This window comes from Panthera onca, chromosome B4, assembly GCF_046562875.1.
Source record: "Panthera onca isolate mPanOnc1 chromosome B4, mPanOnc1 haplotype 2, whole genome shotgun sequence".
Lineage (NCBI taxonomy): Eukaryota > Metazoa > Chordata > Mammalia > Carnivora > Felidae > Panthera > Panthera onca.
Window position 1 is genome coordinate 105,304,746 of NC_138345.1, and position 19,182 is coordinate 105,323,927.

General features: G+C 37.5%; 1 protein-coding gene across 1 annotated transcript in view; it reads left to right on the plus strand.

Annotated features, from left to right (window-relative positions):
* Window positions 1-19,182, plus strand: part of TMTC2 (transmembrane O-mannosyltransferase targeting cadherins 2) — a 412,397-nt gene that overhangs the window by 256,089 nt on the left and 137,126 nt on the right. The window contains exons 5-7 of the mRNA XM_078449640.2: window positions 2,875-2,960; window positions 3,435-3,619; window positions 4,687-4,765. Of these exons, the coding sequence (XP_078305766.2) occupies window positions 2,875-2,960; window positions 3,435-3,619; window positions 4,687-4,765 (350 nt within the window). The remainder of the gene's footprint in view (window positions 1-2,874; window positions 2,961-3,434; window positions 3,620-4,686; window positions 4,766-19,182) is intronic.

Sequence of the window (19,182 nt, forward strand, 5' to 3'; positions counted from 1 at the left end):
CAAGCCCCTCGTCCTGCTCAGCATTGAGCTTGGAGCCTGCTTAAGATTCTCTCCCTCCTTCTCCCTCTGCCCCTCCCCGACTTGTACTTGCACTCTCTCTCTCTCTCAAAAAAAAAAAAAAATAAATAAAAATAAATAAATAAAAGCATTTGAACATTGTCTCAAACTCTTGGATACTTCAGGAAACTTTTTTTCTAGCAACTGAAAAGTATACTCAACTGCAAAGCATATCAATTTCCTGATCAAATTAATTGTTGCTCAGTGACCCCTGGTGGCTCAAGTCGGTTGAGCGTTGACTTCAGCTCAGGTCATGATCTTATGGTTGGTGGGTTCAAGCCCCGTGTAGGGCTTTGTGCTGGCAGCTCAGAGCCTGGAGCCTGCTTCGGATTCTGTCTCCCTGTCTCTCTGTCCCTCCCCTGCTCACACACTCTTTCTCCCTCTGTCTCAAAAATAAACATTAAAAAATTAATAGTTGCTCAAACCTTTTTATTTATTTTTATTTTTAATATACTTTATTGTCACATTGGCTTCCATACAACACCCAGTGCTCATCCCAACAAGTGCCCTCCTCAGTGCCCATCACCCACTTTCTCCTTTCCCCCACCCCCCTATCAACCCTCAGTTTGTTCTCTGTATTTAAGAGTCTCCCTCCCTCACTGTTTATAACTTTTATCCCCCCCTTCCCCTCTCCTATGAAGTCTTCTGTTAAGTTTCTCAAGGTCGACATATGAGTGAAAACATATGGTATCTGTCTCTGAGTTATTTCACTTAGCATAATACCCTCCATTTCCATCCACATTGCTGCACATGGCCCGATTTCATTCTTTATTGTTGCCAAGTAGTATTCCATTGTATATATAAACCACATCTTCTTTAACCATTCATCAGTTGATGGGCACTTAGGCTCTTTCCATAATTTGGCTGTTGTTAAAAGTGCTGCTATAAACATTGGGGTACATGTGCCCCTGTGCATCAGCACTCCTGTATTCCCTGGGTAAATTCCTAGCAGTGCTATTGCTGGGTCCTAGGGTAGTTCTATTTTTAATTTTTTGAGGAACCTCCACACTGTTTTCCAGAGTAGCTGCACCAGTTTGCATTCCCACCAGCAGTGCAAGAGGGTTCCCGTTTCTCCACATTCTCTCCAGCATCTATAGTCTCCTGATTTTCAAACCTTTTTATAGAAATGTGCATTTATGGGGGCACCTGCGTGGCTCAGTCGGTTGAGCGTCCAACTTCCGCTCACGTCATGATCTCACAGCTCGTGAGTTTGAGCCCTGCATCGGGCTCTGTGCTGACAGCTCAGAGCCTGGAGCCTGCTTTGGATTCTGTGTCTTCCTCTCTCTCTGCCCCTAACCCACTTGCATTCTGTCTCTGTCTCTCTCAAAAATAAAAAAAATAAAAAAGAAATAAAAGAAATGTGCATTTATGTATCTATGTATGTGATGTTAATGTGCTTTGGAATGGTTTGATCTATTCAGATGACTTTTAAACAAATATTAGAAATAGTAAGGTTAATCTTTGCTAATGATACAAGTGAGCAGACTTTAAGTTTGAAATGATCTTCTTCAGATATTTTTTCAGTGATTCCCATTACATAGTAAGCTGAACATTTTAAAAATATTCTACAAAATGATGTGTTTTTATCGGTAGCCTTCGCATTTTGCAAAGGCCTTAGCAGCTGCAAGAGGTCTCTGCAGTTTGTGGTTGATAACAGCAGTACTCGGGCCCGATAAAGGTGCCGAATGCCTGTAAGATACTCGCTGATTACAAGAGAATAAGGCATAGGCCAAGAAGCTTCTGAGAGAGCTTTTTGTACTTAGTCCAATTCCGTGACATTGTATTTTAATTTTTTAAAACTGTTTATTCATTTTGACAGAAAGAGAGAGTGAAAAAGAGAGAGAGAGAGAGAGAGAGATCCCAAGTGGAGAAGGAGCAGAGGGAGAGGGAGACACAGAATCCGATACAGGCTCCAGGCTCTGAGCTGTCAGCACAGAGCCCGACGCGGGGCTTGAACCCATGAACCACGAGATCATGACCTGAGCTGATGTCAGACACTCAACCGACTGAGCCACCCAGACACCCCCTGACACTGTATTTTTATAGATATGATTATAATTGATTCTCATTTAGGTCATGAGGATGGAGTCTGGAATGACATATAATCCATGTGGCCACTGCCTTAGAAGCTTCCGCAGGAGACCCATGGGGTTTAGGGGTCTGTAGACAAAAGCATGTCGTGTCTCACAACAGCGAAGTGAAATTTTCCCAGTGTTCTGAAATTCAGACTTATTTAACCAAATCCAGAAAATAAGGAAATAACAATGTGGGTAACCTTCAGTCTTTTTCTCTGTTCCTGTATAGTATCTGATTAAATTCTCTCTTTTTCCTGTTGACCCATATTACCTTTTGTTTCTCAGGCAGTCACGGACCAATATTTCCCCAGTAATATGGCTAGTCAGAGAGGCATCTCATGTTCTTGTGTGTGTGTGTGTGTGTGTGTGTGTGTGTGTGTTGCCTTAGACAAGTTTCCTTTCTGAAGTGATGAAAAATTGTGCATGCTCCAAGAAGAAATCCAGGTGGTGGGTCATTCCAATGGGAGAGGAAAACTGCTGGAAAGGGAAAAGTTCACTGCGAGTAAAGGGCTTTTTGAAAATACTTCTTAATACTTTCTAATGCAACATAAATGTAGCTGATACCTCTCCAGTATTTTCTCTCCTGAGGAATCATTTCCTTCTACTTAGAATTTATTTTTGTACTACCAGGTCAGCATTTGTATAGCCCCTCTAACCATTTTTATTTTTGAAATATAAAATACAAATTTGTGGTTTTATCTATAGTAATGCAGTCCTCCAAATTTCTATTTTCCTCCTGCAGAGGGTTACTTCTACAGGAGAACAGCAGGTTTGCGGAAGCATTGCATTATTACAAATTGGCGATCGGAAGCAGGCCTACGCTGGCTTGTAAGTAACATTCAAGTTGTTCTAAAACACATCTTTCTTTCCTTCTTTATCCATGAAAATTATCTTGATGAGTTACAGCCTCAGAGAGAAAAAAAACATGCTATTTCCATTTCTGAATATTTACCAGTTGGATTATAAGCCTCTCTCACAAATAGATCTCTCTCAATTGAATCATGTTTGAGATCCATTTATCATTTTTAATGTATTAAGATGAATACAACTTTTAGTCCTCCGTGTTTAAGCTCAAAATATTTTGAGCTCTATGAGGGCAATGACTATTCATAGTTTCTTCACTGACACCTGCACTCATTATTGCATTATTTTTACGTATATGTTTGTTCCCTAAGTATTTATCTTGGTTTTCTTATAAAATCAGAAATAATCCATAGAAACTGGGTGGCAGTAAAGATAACTTTATTGTAGTCACAGTGCATCATCTTCTCACGTTTGTATTTCCCTTTTTTTTTCCCTCAGCTGCATATTTAAACACCGGTATTATTCTAATGAACCAAGGAAAGACAGAAGAAGCCCGACGCACGTTCCTAAAGTGCTCCGAGATCCCTGATGAAAATCTAAAGGACCCTCATGCACATAAGAGCTCAGTTACCAGCTGTCTGTACAACCTGGGAAAACTCTATCATGAACAGGGACATTATGAGGTCAGGCCAAAACCTCTGCCTTTTTCCTTCCCCCTTGTGCTTGATCTAGTCTCCATGTTTTCTACCATAAGATCTCATTGCAGGGACACTATGATCATTTAAGAAGTTAATATGAGTTTTTATTAAAAGCATTGTGGAATTCAGTTGGAAAAGAATGTCTGCTACACAACACTTAAGATTTCTTTACTGTGAATTTCTCGGAGCAATTGTGACTCCTCTAGAAAGAGAAATAACATAGTTTCTTAAGCTTATTTGCCTGTCTTCTCTTTGATTTTATGCTCCAAGACACATTGTTATTGTTATCTCCACTGTTTGATGTTAAAAAAAAAATACATTGCTTGTGCTCTGAGTATTAAGGAAGGGATTTGATGTTAATCCTACCCACTTATTTCTTTTTATAATAGGACTAAGATGAAAATTAATTTTATATTTTTAATTGGGATGAGAGGAAAAGCAATGGAGACAGGACATTGTACAGGAAGCTGGGAGGTGTGTGTACCCTTAATTTTCCATGAAGCATGCCTGTCTGGGTTTCTTCTCTCACATTTACTATCACTCCTCCTTCCCTTTCGCTCTCTCAAATCCATACTCTTATACCATGTATTAAGACTGCAGTATAAGTATGAAGATACAACTTTTTAAATAAATGCATTTTATAAACCCAGTGGATCTCAGTAGCCAGAAGATTTGTTAGTCACTATTTTGTTTAGATCCTACCTGGTTGCTTGACTTGAAGTAACTATAGATTTTAGATGATTATGGGTAATTTCCAAATGTGAATTTTACTATTTTTTAACTGAATAATCTACGTGAACTGGAGAACCTACCTTAAGATGAAAGAGCATTGATAACATTGACTTCTCATTAAATTACATTTTTATATGGCCTATCTCTACTAACTCAGTTGAATATTTTCATTCATGGAATGAAGGTAGTTATGCTACCAAAAGACAGCTCAATCATTTTCCTCTAAATAGCAGTGGAAGGTTTTGATTTTGGAAGGATGTTATTATTTTATTTGTAGTGCATATCACTGTACTTTGTCTCTTTTTTGTTTCCTAAATTAGGATGCCCTTAGTGTATACAAGGAAGCAATTCAGAAAATGCCAAGGCAGTTTGCCCCACAGAGCTTGTACAACATGATGGGTAAGTAAAATGTTAATATTGTAACTGATATTTCAGAGACCTGTGGAGAAATTAAAATTTGTGCTTCTATTAAACAGAAGTCTAGTAAATTAGATTATTACTCCTTACACACAAAAAACTTATTCACAGCCGTGTGATACATTCAAATTTTCACAAAACACCCTTCTTCTTCTTCTTCTTTTTTCTTTTTTCTTTTTTTTTTAAGTAAAGTCTACCCCCAATGTGGGGCTCGAACTCATGACCTAGAGATCAAGAGTCGCATGCTCTTATTGACTGAGCCAGCCAGACATCCCGACAAAGCACACTTATTCTAACAAGAGCAAATAAATACATTAACATAGTGATTCTTAACAAATTGGCCAGATACCATAGTTGTTGCAAGAGACTCACAAACCCATTGGATGTGAGTGTTAGTTAGACTCTAGAGATTGAAACGGTGAATAAAGATTTATATTTTAATGACTTATCAAATTCATGATAATTTTTGATCATGTTACTTTCTTAATCAGAAAATTCCTACAAATAAACATGGAATGGAAGAGAGAGTAATGGTTTTAATGCTTATAAAAAATGAGAATAACTGAACCAACTTTATAGTTTTCACTGATAAGGTTTTGGATCAAAATAGGTTTTTTTCAGAGTATTATTTTAGGGTAAAGTGCAAGAGGTCAAGCACTAGAATTTCTAATAAAATAATCTAGCTATCGTCTGTGATTGATCTGTGACTTCCTTAAATGGTTACCATACCTATTTGATAGTAGACACAACTGAAAACTACGTATTCAGTATGTGCTTCTTAGAAAAAAAATCCCTACAGTTTAAGATACTCTGCCGATTAACTTTGCTATTTCCAGATAAAGGAGGGAAGAAAAAAGGTTACTTTTTTCTTTAAATTGCATATTTTTCTCCAAAGCACAAATCATAAACTCAGATTTTCCTTTCTCATTAAACTTGGTTAAATTGTTTAATATTTCTAGGCATATAAAATAAATGAGACTTACATAATCTTTAGGATTATTTTATGCTTCTGTAGTCCTTGATTTGAGAAATTTGATACTGGCTGTATGGCTTGAGCGCACACAACAAATCCCAAACCTTCCCAAACTAGAAAATATATAGCTAGCAAAGACACTCACTTCTTCTAATTTCTAAATGAGAAAAAAAAAATTAGAAATAGTTTAGAGATAGAATGAGGCACAGGTCAGTAAATAGAAAAATAGTAATTTGGAGGGGGTCAATGTTTTCATCCCATGTCTCTGGAGATCCCACCCCAAGTTGGCCTGTGCAGCAGTGGAGAGATTTCATGATTAGGTGAAAAAGGACACTGGGATATTTTTAGTTGTGGTTTCTTTTTCTCTTTGGTATAATTACTGAAAGCTAAAAATCTAGCTTCATTAAATGTACTTTGGGTACATTTAGTACATTAGAACAGTGCCTTTTACTACCCAGCATGTTATCACCAATCTGTCTACCTAGCACATGTATCTAACCTGTATATGTGCCCATAAAGGGTGTGCCTTAGTATGTATAGATTTGTCAGTTGAATTAACTTTTCTGTATTAATGCTGGATGGTTATTCATGTCAAAATCAATATTAAAAGGATTGTTTTCTCTAGCTTTCTCAAGAAGGCACGGTGGTTTTAGTTCATGATTTTATTTTTTATTTAAAAAAAATTTTTAATGTTTATTCATTTTGAGAGAGGAGAGGCAAAGAGTGGGAAAGAGAGAGAGAGAGAGCGGGGGAGGGTCAGAGAGAGAGGGAGAGAGAGAGAATTCCAAGCAGGCTCCACACTGTCTGCACAGAGCCTGATGTGGGGCTCTAACTTGCGAACTGCAAGATCATGACCTGAGCCGAAACCAAGAGTGAGACGCTTCACTGACTGAGCCACCCAGGCCCCCCTTAGTTTATGATTTTATTTTTAACACTAATGCTCAGGAACCCTTGTTCCCATTTTTCCTGAATTTTCACATATGATGTCTTTCTTTAAATGAGGAAAGGACTCAGCTCCTTGGCAACAGACTGCATATGGCATCTTTATTGCTAATAGGAAGTGTGGTATTCACTATAGTGATTTCAGAAAATTCATTCAATTATTTTATGCAAATAAATTTGATTGAAAAGTCAGCTGCTACCTTGGGATCTGTCTCTCATATGGTTACACAGATGCTGAGCACACACAGGCAGCAAACGATAAGTGTGTCCCTGGGGTTACTGCTTGGTCCTTTGTCTTATTTTTCATTATAGAAAGAGGTCATTTTGCTCAAACTCTGAGAAGGCTTTGTGATGGGAGAATCCCAATATGATTTAACATTCCATATTTCTTCCATAATTATGGTGGCTGCCTTCTGTGTAATTTTAGGTGAGGGTCTTTCAGCTGAGCGGGTTTTGTAGTTTCAATTGTTCACGAAACTATAATTTTCTCAGGGTGAGTTCACCTCCTAATCAAATGGGTGAAATCCTCCGAGTATTTGCTTTAACTCCTAATACATTTTGATTAGCCTCCATTTGACAAGAGAAAAAATGGCCCAGGAGATAAGCTGCCCTATCAGTTCATCAGTTTCATTAGTCTGTCAGCATGTGCTGATTATCCTATCAAGTTTATCAACAGCCTTGAATGTGTTTTCTAATTCACACATTTACATATTATTAGTGCCCTTTAGGGATCAGTGATGGATTATAATGTCTGGCCACATTTAGCCTGTAAGTATTCATTTTTTCTCAGGGCTCATTCATTGACACTCTCACAACCACTACCCCCAAGCACTTGTGTTTATACATACAAACATTATCTTTTTTTCCATCTTATTTTGTCATTTATTTGGAGGTTAAAATAAAGGAGTATGTAAAAACAAATACAACTATATTTGTATGTTATTTTTAGTTTAATAACTCAATCCATTGCAGTTGATTTTCAAAACAACAAAACTCTAATTCTTTTCATTTTCCCCTTGCTTTGAACATTTTATGAGAAATTTCTATTCTGTATGCTACATGCCAATAGTTTACTTATCCTGAAAACTAAGTGAGAATATTTTTCCCTCTTGTGTATTAAAAGAAAATAAGTTAGATTAATTTGCTTCTCCACTTAATTTGTTCTGTGTTTTATCCTGACTGTTAATTTATTTTTTGCAACAGTTCATAAGGTAACTTAAAAAAAAAACTATTTAAAATATACTTTCATTATTCTCTTGAATTTCATAGGACCAAGATGATTGAATAACAAACTGTTGAGTAACAAGCTATCCAAAATTATGTGAATAGCCAACATCCAATGATATAAAATGGATACTAAATATTAGTTGATAAATAAGTAAACTTTCACCTAGCTGGCTTTTGTAATTAGCAAGGTGTTTGAATATATGAAATATAAAGAGACCGTATCACAAAATAACTGTTAAAACTGATCCTGGCCAGTTGTATGATTCTATTTCTGTGGCCTTCAATTTCCTCTTGAGAGGAAGTATGACTATAGTCATATGTATAGTATTCATAGTATGAAGTCACATAACCCCCACTCAAACTATGGCTTTGACACTTACTAAGTGACTTTGAGCAAAATACTTACTTGAATCTTGTTTTCCCATCAATAGGATGTCTGTAATAGTAGCATCAGTTTGAGGATTGACTGAGATCATGAAGGTAAAGCCTATTGGACCAAATGCCTAGCCTAGCAAATGTTTCATAATATTACCTTCTATTGTAATCACTGTCCTCTCTGAGGGACTGTAAGCTCCAATAGTCTTTGGTTGTATTCTGTCAGTTCTTTTGTTTTAATTCATTGTAGTAGGATTTTTCTTATAGATAATAAGATTTTATCCTATTTAGTTCTGTTCTGTCTACAATTTCTGTTTTTCCTCTTGAAGGCAACCACACTCAGAATCCTTCTTTTATCATTAACTGTGTTAACCAAAAGAGAAACAGCATACTAAGTTACTGCCCAATTAACTTAATTCTGTTAATAGAGTACACCCTCTAAATTAAAATTGTCATATTTAGGTTAGATTTTCTTCTTCCTTTCCTGTCATATCACATTTCCCCCCTAGACTTAGTCACAATTTTTCTTTATTCTGACATCTATTGTAGGCCTTTACTGAATCTCAATTTCTCCCCAAATATAGTTGTATTTTAGGATCATAGAATGTTAGAGATGGAAGATGCCTATCTTAAAAATCCCTCCTAATATATAATCTCTTTTATTTTGCAAAGTAGAAATTAATACCCAAAAAGTTGAGTTGGTCTTTTCAGGATTACAGTTTGTGTTAGAACCAGAAAGATAGTTTCCTGATTTAGATTCAAATCCTTTGTCTATGTAGCCTTTGTCTGTTACTGGAACTGGTACGTTCTACATTATGTCAAGATAGCTTTTATTTACCTATTTAAAAACCAGCAAAATATCTGTAGATATAAATGTAGATATAGATGTGTGTATCTCATTCCTTGTCCAAAGATATATTAAAAACTTCTTTATTTTACTAAAAGTTATAAAACACCTGCAAAAATGAAATGTGCAGGATATTAAAAAACTTTAATGTAGGATAATTTTTAACCACCTTCAATTTTTCCCTTTTTCCTCTATCATTGTTTGTTTCCTTTATTATGTATCCTGAAGGGTGGCTTTTGAATATTCCTAAGAGATTATGGAAAACTATATTAGGCTGTAACTTTCAATTACTTTTATCAGTTTGAGCCCTTCTAATCCCAAAGGTCATTTTAAGCCTATTTACTATTTAAAATAAAATCACTCGGCTTTCTCCATGCAAAGTAATTGTTGGGTTAATTATTTAAGCAATTTCAGCCATTTCATGTTGGTAATATATCTTGAGAACAAAAGGGCATAATGTGTTGCCTGGAGTAAGAGGGAATCTAGAGTTACTTCCTTGTTATTGCAGTGTATAATCACTGTGTTTCGAATAACCTCTGTGTGCCAAAAAAAAAAAAAAATTTTTTTAAGTCACAAGTGCTGGGTAGGGGGTACAAAGGTGGTGGTGGTAGTATGAAATGAAAATAGCCCCTGTGATTCCTGCTGTCATGGAACTTTCTAGGTGATTTCATAGTTAGCCTGGAGCTCTTCAGTACTTTTCCTTAATATGTAAATGTCTATAAATAAGATGGAAAATTGTATTACTCTAGCCTCAAAAATATTTTGTCTATAACTGTGTCAGCTGTGCTGTGTTGTCTGGACCAAAGAAATCAAACCAACCAAACAGGAAAAATCTCTTTTTTATTTCTAATGTGACAGTAGTTGTCACAATTTGCATACATATTCGTATTTTCCTGTTCTTTAAAAAAATATGTGTTTACAATGGGTAACATGCCTTTTATGTGAGGCAGAGATTGTATTTTTCTTCCAGGGGGAATTGCATGATAATGATCCGTTGCTGTTTATTGCCTTATTTGCCTTTATTTTGTTCTTACCATCTTGATTCTCTTATTCCTGATTATTTCTAGGTTGTTTTTTTTTTTAGGTTTATTTATTTTTAGAGAGAGAGAATGTGTGGACACAAGTGCTGGAAGGGCAGAGATAGGGAGAGAGAGAATCCCAAGCAGGCTCCAAGCCCTCAGCAGAGAGCCCAAAGTGAGGCTTGATCCTAGGTACCTGAGATCATGACCTGAGCCAAAATCAAGAGTCAGCTGCCTAACCAACTGAGCCACCCAGGTGCCCCATAGGGTTTTATTGTTGTTGTTTGATTTTTTATTTACTTATATTTTTTTAACATTTATCTTTGAGAGAGAGAGAAAGAGTCAGAATGCGAGTGGGGAGGGGCAGAGAGAGAGGGAGACACAGAATCTGAAGCAGGCTCCAGGCTCTGAGCTGTCAGCACAGGGCCTGACATGGGGCTTGAACCTGTGGATGGTGAGATCAGGACCTGAGCTGAAGTTGGATGCTCAACTGACTAAGGCACCCAGGCGCCCCAAGAATCTTTTCATTTAAGTTTCAGTTTTGTTTTTAAAACCTCAGCTCTTTAATTATGAGAGATTTCCTCAAATTCATTGAGCTAGTCAGAGAGAATGGAGAAAGAAACAATGAATAGGAAACACAATGAATTTATTAGAGTAATTTTTGGAGTAAAAAACTTGTCCTAATTTTGGAATTGTATTTTTAAGAAAGACTTGTGGGGCTGCCTGGGTGGCTCAGTTAAGTGTCTCACTCACTCATGGTTTCAGCTCAGGTCACGATATCACAGTTTGTGGGTTCTAGCCCCACATCGGGCTCTGTGCTGACAGTGCAGAGCCTGTCTGGGATTCTCTCTCTCTCTTCCTTTCTCTCTGCCCTTCCTCTGCTCATGCTCTCTCTCACTCACTCTCTCTCTCTCTCTCAAAATAAATAAATAAACTTAAAAAAAAAAAGAAGCTTGTGGAATAAAAGAGTCAAGTGTCATAAATGGCTACCAGTGGTCTTTAGATTCCTTACTCTTATTTAGGTAAAAACTGACACACAAGATGTCAATTACACCTCCTGAAAACAAAATGCAAAAATTCTTTCTTGTAAATTTATCCTAACTCTTCTTGAAGTAATGTACATTATATGCTGAAATCAGTTAGTAAAATGGCTCTAAGTAGTCTGTTTTTCTTTCAGCCTTCTGTATGGCTGGGGTCTTTTTGGCTGAATCATTTATTTTTGCTGGATTTTTCTAGCGTGTGTGTGTGTACACCTCACCTTCTTTTAGAATACATTTAGAATCAAGATATTCAGAATACATTTTTGACATGATCGTTCACATGCTTAACGTTTTCTTCTATGACTGGCTGTTCTTAAGTGGATTGCTCAAGGCATTTAGCATGCCGACTGTGAAAGGGATGGTTTTCAACTGTGTGAGATTTGAACTTCACATCCTTCAAGTGTGGAAGCATTAACACTCTGGTAGTGTTAAGCTTTTTATACCATCTGCTTCCTCTGTTTTGAGTTCTGGTGATTTTCCAATGATTGCTTCCCCTGCACTCTTGAAAATTAGTGAGTCAGCCCTACAAATATGGGTATGACCATATAATTGGATTAACCACTGATCTGTGTACCTCCAAAAAGATTATTGAGTTCTAATTTTTAAGATAAATTATTTATTGTATTTTGATTTTTTTTCAAAATGGACAAGACCAGGAGACCATGTTAGGTGTATAGTCTACCAATCCGGAAAAGTGAAATGTAAATTTGAGAGATTTTCAAAGTTCACTTTGTAAGATATGGAGCCAACAAGATAGGGAAATCAAGAAATTTTGGCTGTATATCAAAAAGAGTAAATATATAAATTGATGTAGAAAATCTATAAATTTTTTTTCCTCCAGGTTCATTTTACATTACAAAACTGCAGTGCTTTAATTTCTTCTTTTTTACCATTCACTCTTGGTACAAATTCCACTTTATGTACTATAGTTACAGACATTCATTTGCCAGGCGTTAGTCTATACACTACAGAGGCCAGCATCTAGTTCAGCTGCATTAAATAGGTAATATATTTTGTTTAAAGTTTCAATTAAACCCTGGACCAGAAGATATATGGTCCCTATGGGGAGTTTGAATACTTTCATGCCAATAGTAGGGTTGCTAAGAATCATGCTTGGTCTAGATGTCACTTGCTTTCCTGGAAATATGATATGAGACAGTTGATTATATTTCATTGCTATTAAAACCACATGAGCCCACCTGTTACATTAATTCATACTTTTGCCAGTTTAGTGGTAAAGGAAAAGATTGAAGTACAAAAAGTTTATTTTTGAATTGAGTTATAAGGAAATGAATATACTCAAATTAATACCTAATTATATCCTTGTTCGCTGATTTCCAGACTTTCACTCTTTCTGCTTGAAAAAAATCATGTTTTACCCTTTTATTGGGCAATATTCAGGAAGTGAATCTTTTACTCAGTAGTAAATATGGATTGGATTATTCTTGAAAAAATTGAGGTAATGTTATGTGATACTGCGAAATTAACAAGATTTCAAAATTTGCCTTCTTAACAGATGTCAATTTTGGTAACATTGAGATGAAATGAATATAATCATGAGTAAGAAGAAAATATTGTTCTAATGGATAAAACTTCAAAAATCAATGTCAAGGAAACTATACATTGCATACATTTAGAATAGTTCAGTAATATAGATAAAGGTAAAAATTAAACACATTACTTGGGGTGCTTGACTGGCTCAGTCATAAGAGTTCATGACCGCATGTCAGGGTCATGAATTTGAGCCCCACATTGGGTGTAGAGATTACTTAAGAAAGAAATAAACAGGGTGCCCAAGTGGCTCAGTTGGTTGAGCATCTGACTCTTGGTTTTGTCTCATTCAGGTCCTGATCCCAGGGTCATGGGATCGAGCCAGGGTCAGCGTTGGGGTCTGCTAGGGATTCTCTCTCTCTCTGTCTCTCTCTCTCCCCCTCCCTCTGCCCTTCACCCCACCCCCCGCCAACACATGCTCTGTTACTCTCTCTCCAAAATAAATAAAATTAAAAAAACAAATAAAAGAATACATTACTAATTGTATATACTTTGCTGTGTATGTATTTGTACCTGTTTTTCCTAATAAGTAGGGAAAGAGTTTTCTACATAAAAATCTCATTTAACTTCCAAAATGAGCGGTTTTTTGGTTTTAATTTTATCTACACTGATAGAAGCTATTGTAATACTCAAACTGAATAAGGGATTAAAAAAGAACATGCAAAGTTTTCTTCCAGAATGCAAGTCATTTTTGCCAAAATGTTAATTATGGGCATGGAATGTTTGAACTGTTGAAGAATCTTATTTTCAAGTATTCATTAAAAACAGGATTAATTTTTTAATACCTGGTCTGTTTTAGCAAGTAATAGTCATATAAGAATTATAGTATAAATTAAATTATTCATTACATGTTATAGAAACATATTACATGATCCAGGAATACATATTAAATATATCCCCAAGAATATATGTATAAAACTGAAAATTCTTTCATTATACTTTCTGACATCTTCCTGCAATATTCAAGTCTTATTTCTTCGAATACTATTATTTTCATTAATTCTTTACAGGTTAGTATAACATTTATTCTTTTTTCTTTTCTCTGGTGTCAAGTTTGGTTTTTAAAACCCAATTTAGTACTTCTTTGCATATTTCTAGTGTTCCCTAATTATTTCAGTTATATTAAGCCATTTTACTTACTTCATTGTAATTCTCTTGAGGACAGTATACGTTGGGGGAGAGAATCATCACCTCGTCCCACATACACGTGAACATACACACAGTCTCAATTTCTGTTTTTTTGGAAAATTCTGAGCATTTAAAAGGGCTGGCTCCAATATTTACTGATTAATTATTTTTAGTGATTTATTTCCTTGAAAACATAAAAGGAATTGATTAGCCTGAACAACTCCAGGATACTAGTTGCATGTAGAGAAATATTGACACAGGTTCCTGGCTTTTTTCCAAGTTAAATTTTGATGGCATATCAGATGTTTCCTGTATATAACCTTACACTAGAAATTAGGAGCCTTTTGAATTTGCTCTGAGGTTTAAACTCTTTCTTGATGATTAGTTTTTTACTTAATGAGATACATATTCAGGTTTTTTTCCCCTGCATTTCTTCCTTTTGTTTTAAAACTGCCCTTTCAGGCTTACAGGTTTCTTCTTAAGTTTGATGCTATAGGACTTGGTGAAATATTAACATATTGAACATTTTCATAACCCTCCTTAATTTAAGACTTGTATTTCATTTTACTTCTAAACCCTCCACACCAAGGAAACTTTTTAACAGCAAGAATTGTTAAAAAGTCTGTTGTGAGATACAAAATAGCTTCTAATTTCTGTAATCATTTTACTTTTTTTTCTTTATCTTTTCCTGCTCTGTATAGTAGCTACTGAGCATTTCCAATCAGAACTAATGTATCTAGGTCAACTAGACTGTGTTATTTTACAAGGATCAGATTGGGCTGAGGAAAAGATTAGGATGGAAATATAAGAGATTCACAGCCTACAGATACAGCAAGTTTAGGATATAAATAAATGTAAAAAGCCAGACCCCCTAAGGTTTCTATGTTAATGCCAACAGAGTGAAGTAAAAAGAGAGAATTAAAATCACAGCAAGTTAAATTAAACTCTTGATGTAATAGGCTCCTGATATCATATGGTTGTGTCAGAACGTAGATTCTAGAAAAATAAATTACTTGAAAATTTCAGTGACATACGTGGTAAAAATAGAACATCTAAATCTATGTTGATACGTACTGTGATCAAATAGTTATCAGATATGTATCAAGACTCTTCGGAGCTAGAGGCTTCTGAACTTGGGTTAGAGGACAGAAAAATACAGGGTTTTGTGCCTGGCTCCACACATCTCACAGTCCATTTTGAGATCAGGAGTATTGTATTGGTGAGATAAGTACATAAAAAAGAGGAAAGGGGCTTGAGTACATGGAGAACTGAGTACTAATCTTGAATAGGGGAACTCAGTTTTCTAAAAATTTCCCTGTTAAATTGAATCATAAATTATATTTCAATAGCAATAAACATGCAGAAAGAATCTTATAAAAAAATTGACAAAATGACTTTCAAATTTATCTGGAAAATAGAGCCAAGAAGGTTTAGAGAAAAATAATGGGTGAGACATGCCGTACTCAAATATTAAATATTAGAAAGGCCTACAGTAGTTAGAGCAGTGTTGTTTTGGTATAAGAACTGAAAAACAGATCAGTAGGACTGAATGGAAAGAGCCTATACATACATCAGAATTTGTAATGTCTTTATGCAGATAATAAATGTGAAATTAAATATTGGTGAGGAAAGGGAGTTCTTATAAAAGGTAAATCAGGAAAAATTGATTAAATGATGTTTGGAAAAAATAAAATTAGACGTGTCTCACATCATCTAGTAGATGTATTTCATATGGAATAAGTAGCTCATTTTAATGATGAAACTATATAATTAGAAGAGAATGTATGTTCCTATGATAAGGAATTTTTGTATGCATAAAAGACAGTGACAGGGGCGCCTGGGTGGCTCAGTCAGTTAAGCGGCCGACTTCAGCTCAGGTCAGGATCTCACGGTCCGTGAGTTCGAGCCCCGCGTCGGGCTCTGGGCTGATGGCTCAGAACCTGGAGCCTGCTTCCGATTCTGTGTCTCCCTCTCTCTCTGCCCCTCCCCCGTTCATGCTCTGTCTCTCTCTGTCTCAAAAATAAATAAATGTTAAAAAAAAAATTAAAGGATGGTCCGGAAGATGGCGGCGTAGGAGGACGCGGGGCTCACAGCGCGTCCTGCCGATCACTTAGATTCCACCTACACCTGCCTAAAGAACCCAGAAAACCGCCAGAGGATTAGCAGAAGGGAGTCTCCGGAGTCAAGCGCAGACTAGAGGCCCACGGAAGAGGGTAGGAAGGGCGGCGAGGCGGTGCGCGCTCCACGGACTGGCGGGAGGGAGCCGGGGCGGAGGGGCGGCTCGCCGGCCAAGCAGAGCCCCCGAGTCTGGCTGGCAAAAGCGGAGGGGCCGGACGGACTGTGTTCCGACAGCAAGCGCGACTTAGCGTCTGGGAGGTCATAAGTGAACAGCTCTGCTCAGAAAGCGGGAAGGCTGGAGGACAAAGGGAGGGAGAGCTGCTGAGCCCCCGGACGGCAGAGCTCAGCTTGGCGGGGAACAAAGGCGCACGCCAGCGCCATCTCCCCCGCCCATCCCCCAGCCAAAATCCCAAAGGGAACCAGTTCCTGCCAGGGAACTTGCTCGCTCCGCGCAAACACCCAACTCTGTGCTTCTACGGAGCCAAACCTCCGGCAGCGGATCTGACTCCCTCCCGCTGCCACAGGGCTCCTCCTGAAGTGGATCACCTAAGGAGAAGCGAGCTAAGCCTGCCCCTCCAGCCCCCGTGCACCTTGCCTACCCACCCCAGCTAATACGCCAGATCCCCAGCAACACAAGCCTGGCAGTGTGCAAGTAGCCCAGACGGGACACGCCACCCCACAGTGAATCCCGCCCCTAGGAGAGGGGAAGAGAAGGCACACACCAGTCTGACTGTGGCCCCAGCAGTGGGCTGGGGGCAGACATCGGGTCGGACTGCGGCCCCGCCCACTAACTCCAGTTATACACCACAGCACAGGGGAAGTGCACTGCAGGTCCTCACCACGCCAGGGACTCTCCAAAATGACCAAACGTAAGAATTCCCCTCAGAAGAATCTCCAGGAAATAACAACAGCTAATGAACTGATCAAAAAGGATTTAAATAATATAACAGAAAGTGAATTTAGAATAATAGTCATAAAATTAATCGCTGGGCTTGAAAACAGTATACAGGACAGCAGAGAATCTCTTGCCACAAAGATCGAGGGACTAAGGAACAGTCACGAGGAGTTGAAAAACGCTTTAAACGAATTGCAAAACAAAATGGAATCCACGATGGCTCGGCTTGAAGAGGCAGAGGAGAGAATAGGTGAACTAGAAGATAAAGTTATGGAGAAAGAGGAAGCTGAAAGAAAGAGAGATAAAAAAATCCAGGAGTATGAGGGGAAAATTAGAGAACTAAGTGATACACTAAAAAAAAATAATATACGCATAATTGGTATCCCAGAGGAGGAAGAGAGAGGGAAGGGTGCTGAAGGGGTACTTGAACAAATTATAGCTGAGAACTTCCCTGAACTGGGGAAGGAAAAAGGCATTGAAATCCAAGAGGCACAGAGAACTCCCTTCAGACGTAACTTGAATCGATCTTCTGCACGACATATCATAGTGAAACTGGCAAAATACAAGGATAAAGAGAAAATTCTGAAAGCAGCAAGGGATAAACGTGCCCTCACATATAAAGGGAGACCTATAAGACTCGTGACTGATCTCTCCTTTGAAACTTGGCAGGCCAGAAAGGCTTGGCACGATATCTACAGTGTGCTAAACAGAAAAAATATGCAGCCGAGAATCCTTTATCCAGCAAGTCTGTCATTTAGAATAGAAGGAGAGATAAAGGTCTTCCCAAACAAACAAAAACTGAAGGAATTTGTCACCACGAAACCAGCCCTACAAGAGATCCTAAGGGGGATCCTGTGAGACAAAGTACCAGAGACATCACTACAAGCATAAAACATACAGACATCACAATGACTCTAAACCCATATCTTTCTATAATAACACTGAATGTAAAGGGATTAAATGCGCCAACTAAAAGACATAGGGTATCAGAATGGATAAAAAAACAAGACCCATCTATTTGCTGTCTACAAGAGACACATTTCAGATCTGAGGACACCTTTAGATTGAGAGTGAGGGGATGGAGAACTATTTATCATGCTCCTGGAAGCCAAAAGAAAGCTGGAGTAGCCATACTTATATCAGACAAACTAGACTTTAAATTAAAGGCTGTAACAAGAGATGAAGAAGGGCATTATATAATAATCACAGGGTCTATCCACCAGGAAGAGCTAACTATTATAAATGTCTATGCGCCAAATACCTGAGCCCCCAGATATATAAAACAATTACTCATAAACATAAGCAACCTTATTGATAAGAATGTGGTCATTGCAGGGGACTTTAACACCCCACTTACAGAAATGGATAGATCATCTAGACACACAGTCAATAAAGAAACAAGGGCCCTGAATGATACATTGGATCAGATGGACTTGACAGATATATTTAGAACTCTGCATCCCAAAGCAACAGAATATACTTTCTTCTCGAGTGCACATGGAACATTCTCCAAGATAGATCATATACTGGGTCACAAAACAGCCCTTCATAAGTTTACAAGAATTGAAATTATACCATGCATACTTTCAGACCACAATGCTATGAAGCTTGAAATCAACCACAGGAAAAAGTCTGGAAAACCTCCAAAAGCATGGAGGTTAAAGAACACCCTACTAACGAATGAGTGGGTCAACCAGGCAATTAGAGAAGAAATTAAAACATATATGGAAACAAACGAAAATGAAAATACAACAATCCAAACGCTTTGGGATGCAGCGAAGGCAGTCCTGAGAGGAAAATACATTGCAATCCAGGCCTATCTCAAGAAACAAGAAAAATCCCAAATACAAAATCTAACAGCACACCTAAAGGAAATAGAAGCAGAACAGCAAAGGCAGCCTAAACCCAGCAGAAGAAGAGAAATAATAAAGATCAGAGCAGAAATAAACAATATAGAATCTAAAAAAAACTGTAGAGCAGATCAACGAAACCAAGAGTTGGTTTTTTGAAAAAATAAACAAAATTGACAAACCTCTAGCCAGGCTTCTCAAAAAGAAAAGGGAGATGACCCAAATAGATAAAATCATGAATGAAAATGGAATGATTACAACCAATCCCTCAGAGATACAAACAATTATCAGGGAATACTATGAAAAATTATATGCCAGCAAATTGGACAACCTGGAAGAAATGGACAAATTTCTAAACACCCACACTCTTCCAAAACTCAATCAGGAGGAAATAGAAAGCTTGAACAGACCCATAACCAGCGAAGAAATTGAAT